This window comes from Nanorana parkeri, unplaced genomic scaffold (genome assembly GCF_000935625.1).
Source record: "Nanorana parkeri isolate BGI_ZX_2015 unplaced genomic scaffold, ASM93562v1 scaffold116, whole genome shotgun sequence".
Lineage (NCBI taxonomy): Eukaryota > Metazoa > Chordata > Amphibia > Anura > Dicroglossidae > Nanorana > Nanorana parkeri.
Window position 1 is genome coordinate 508,198 of NW_017306384.1, and position 4,552 is coordinate 512,749.

The 4,552-nt window shown below is 42.9% G+C and overlaps 1 protein-coding gene across 1 annotated transcript in view; it reads left to right on the plus strand.

The window, feature by feature from the left end:
* Positions 1-4,552, plus strand: part of LOC108784474 (protein bicaudal D homolog 2-like) — a 25,454-nt gene that overhangs the window by 1,061 nt on the left and 19,841 nt on the right. The window contains exon 2 of the mRNA XM_018553306.1: positions 1,594-1,806. Coding sequence (XP_018408808.1) covers positions 1,594-1,806 — 213 coding nt within the window. The remainder of the gene's footprint in view (positions 1-1,593; positions 1,807-4,552) is intronic.

Below are 4,552 nucleotides of genomic sequence, written 5' to 3' on the forward strand. Positions count from 1 at the left end.
CCCCCCCCCCCCCCCCCCCCCCCCCCCCCCCCCCCCCCCCCCCCCCCCCCCCCCCCCCCCCCCCCCCCCCCCCCCCCCCCCCCCCCCCCCCCCCCCCCCCCCCCCCCCCCCCCCCCCCCCCCTCCCCCCCCCCCCCCCCCCCCCCCCATTGACGTGTAGTGTGTGTGGTCTTCTGATTGACAGCTGTCAGTGATTAGAGGTGCTATGATTTAGTCCCTATATCTAGGACCTGGAGGGGGCTCACAGCTGTCCTTGACTACGAATTCCCAGGGTGCCAAAGTCTGCCCCTCACCCCAAATTACAGAAACTCTAAAAACAGTGAAGGGGATGAAGGAGTTAAACACAGAGATTAATAATTTACCACTATTGTTTACGATTAGAGGTAAAAAGTTAGAATTACTTTTATCTTTGTAATATTGACTAGAATGTTTTTCTTTTTTGGTACTACAAACCCGAATGAATGCAAAAAGTTCACATACAAATGATTTTAAAAAATCACAGTATTTTTTTTACACAATAGTAATTGATGACTAAAAGCTTCTATTGTAGCTGTCATTCATAAATGAACGCAAAGCTGTCTGATACCTTGTTCATACAGATTACACAGGGAGAACACGGCTCTCTGTGTAATCTGTTTAGATCCCCGATCTTTCCACAAACCCCCTAACAGTAAAGTGAAAACCAAAACTTAAAGGTGGGGAGAATACCGTATATACTCGAGTATAAGCCGAGATTTTCAGACATTTTCGGTTTCAACCTGATAAATTCTTGTGCGGGAGGTGTGTTGTGGTGCCATTCATTTCAATAGCACCCCAAACAGGCCTCCCGCCCACAGAGGGATCGCCTGCACTGGAACGTGCTGTACAACAATGCCGTGCTTTCAGTGCAGTGCGATTGCAAAAAAATTGTGCATGCAGTTTTATTCTGAAGTAAACTTTGTTTCTAACACTCCATGTGTGTATTTTATTTTAAATGAAGGATGGTATCTATTTTTTTTAATTTTTTGTGGGTTTTTTTTTTTTTTTAATTATTATTTATCGAAAAAATAATAGGTCAACTAATCTATTATGGAAAAAAATCATTTGTGTAAAGTTGCCTGGGGCAGTTTTCTGTGTTTTTCATAGAGTTGTTCTTTAATGTCGCACAGCACTAACACCTGCTAGTTTTGGTTTGTGAACTTCTTGGGCACAGCTGTATGAGTCATAAACATTTAAAGCCACATCCTGTAACTTTCAAATTGAATGAGTGTTCAAAAAAACACAAACGGAAGATTGTAGCTTTAAAAAGGTTAGGTCACCTTTTGAGAGGTGAAAAAAAAATAGCCTATGCAGTTGAGAAACTCCAGTAGATAACAATCTTTATTCATAATTAATCTTGATTATATAAACTAGAGACTACATTCCTTTGCCCCTCACAATTGAATTCAATTGGATAAGCCGTAGAAGGCTCCTTAAATACAGATTGCTGTCACCTAGGTGTTAAAATGCCAGTGGTGTGGCTTCCCTTTTTGTTTCTGTGTAGTCAAACCTTGCCCATGTATTAATATAGATAAAAAAAAATAGTGATGGACTTTTCTGACTGTGTGTTGATCAGGCTTTAGCAGACGCTCACAGCAACCATAAAAGAACAGCTGCCGATGGAGAGAGCAGAGAGGAGAATATACTGAAGGAATCTGCTTCCAGGGAAACTACGCTAAACACCAAGATTGATGACCTCCAGAATGAACTGAAGCAGATGAAGTCCTTTCTCGCCAACTCCTCTGCAGAAAATGAGCGCCTCACCCAAGTTATTCAGAACTTGAAGAAGGTAACATAAAATGTAGTGTGACAAAACCCTATTCCTTCAGCAGAAGTTGATAATTAGATTGACTTTTACATAAGGAACATGTTGGGAAAATCTACGGCCAGACGGAGCTTACAGCCAATCGGTTGCAGGCTCCATTTGGGGATTCAGACAGCAGCCGGCGGGCCACTGTTAGAATACAATAGAAGCAGCGGTGGAATTCGTCCATTCATGAAGAAAATATATATATATACACTACACACACACACACATATACACTACACACATATACACTACACACACACACATATACACTACACACACACACTACATTCCCGGAACAGATTCATCCTTACTCTGTATGGTTAAAGTCTATCTCCTGGTAAGGGCTATTACCACCACCCCCTGCAAGGGTTAGCTGCTCATTTTTGTTCAGGGGTATTATGTGAAAAACATTGAATAGATGTGCTTTGTCACTTTTAGAGGTGCTCTAAACTCGCTACGTATTTCGTGATTTTTAAGTCAGTGCTTCAAATGTAGAGTTTAGGGTACCTCTAGGCCAAACGTGTTTTTTGTTATTTTTGTAGGGATGGGAAGTGATAGAATTACTGTCTGTGGCAGTGTTGGGTAGATTCACCCTCTCTTTTTACCGTGGGAAATTCAAAATGCTATGGTTGCCGGATCAGTATCTAAGGGTAAATCTTCCAATGGGGGTAGCTGTTCCAGTGACACCTGTCTGAGGACTTGTTCACACGATGTCCGGATTCTGTCCACAACAGTTAGCTCCTGCACTAAAAGCGCATCACAATGTGTTTTTTTTGGGCTCCAGTTCACACCAGCACAGTGCTTTCCGTTCCGGACAGAAAAAATACTGCATGTCACATTTTTTCAGAAACGCGTACGACTGCGTCAAACGCACCACACTGCAGCTAACGGGAAAACATTTATTCTTGCTCCACTTTTGATGAAGACCGGAAGTGACCTCAGAGCAATAATCTGCATACTGACAGCCCCCCCCCCCCAAAAAAAAACTTTAACGCGGCAAAGCATCAGACGCGTGCTGCACACAGAAAATGGTGTGAACAAGCCCTTAGAGTGGATTTATACTCGCTTCCTGTTGCCTTTCTTGTGGATGAGAGATTAGGGGAAATCTCAACAGGCTCGCTGCCTTACCCTCACCTTCCTGGGTTCTTGTGCTATCCAAAACCACACACAGTTTTTTGTTTTACTGTGTTGCCTTTTGGATTGGGGGGGTGCAGTCATCCGCAGAGGTGCTTTATTTTTCTTTTTTAACTTGCGCAATAAAGTTTTTTTTTTTTGTTTGTTTTTTTTCTAATAGAAGATACAGGCAGACGGTAGATTGTATTAAGACATCTAGGTACATTACCTGGCTACTAAATAGATGAAATTTACATTATGACGATGGTGAGAAGAAAAAATAAACCACATAGTAAAATGAGTGCAGGTAACTTGGCAGCTTTCAATTAAGGCCCCATTCACACTGAGCGACTTGCGATATTGAGCGACTTTTTCCTATTGGGCTTTATGCAATCAGGAGCAAAATCGCTCGAAAAAAGGGTCATGTAGGAGCGACGCGCTACAAGCGATATTGAGCGGCGAGATGTGAACAGCTCCATTGAAATGGATTGGAGAAGCTACATAGAGCGATATCGTGTGGAAATATGAGCGATATCGCTGCACAAATTGCTCGATAAATCGCTCAGTGTGAATGGGGCCTTAAGGATGAACTGTCTGATCCAAGGTAAATAAAGGTGCTTCTAATGTAGTTGAGGTCAGGTGACAATTTCAGGTGACTGTTGTCATGTATGCCCTAAAATGAGAGGTAGATGCCAAGAGAATGCAAAAAGGATAAGTCAGTGAATTGGTCATCTTAAAAATACTTGGTCCTGTGCGGCTCTAGACACTAATAAGGAAAGCTGTCCACCAAACTGTAATGTAAGCTTACATATACAAGAGCCATGCAATGTTGATTCATCGTAGAGTACAATTACTGGCCTGTCTTGTGGAAGGCTACTGGGAAACGGCCAGGGATTTCTCTGGCTGGCACCAAGAATAACAAGCCATTCAAATTCTGCATTCCCACACTGGTGAGGCCTTCATTATCGCACTCTTGCTGCACAATCTCCCTCTTTATATGCCATCATTTTGAGAGAAATGCAGCTACACATTGTCCAGATTAGGACTGCCGACATGTAGGCTTTGTCAGTACAAAGTCAATCAGGGTTGTTCAAATCCAAGCCAAAAAGACGAAGGTATCTATTATTTATAAACTAACCAATATAAATTACAGTAAGAAAACTAGAAACGCTGTTGATTTTCCCCATGCACTATAGCTGTACATAAAACGGGAGACCACCTCCCCCACCCAACCCCCACTCCCCCTGTGCACATTTTGGCTGAAAAAGAAGTACCAGCTGAAATTCACAAAGTACCGTTATATAACCTACATCAAAAGCCATCAATTTTCTAAATGTCTGTTTTGTAGATTGACATTTTTAAAGGTATCTTCCTTGTCATTTTGAAGGCAAGGGTGAAGTTCCTCTTTAATGAATAAGATGAAAATTAGGGAGGCACCGATACCGGGTTTTTTTTTGGTATCGCGTACCGATATTTTGCTTTCGGTACTCACCGATACCGTGTTTCTGCTGGCATGGAGCCAGCTGATAGGCATTCAGGGAGCAAGGACATGCCGCCCGGCAGCCTGATTGCCCGGGAAGCCGGCTCCATATTATTTGGCTGGCTCCATTGT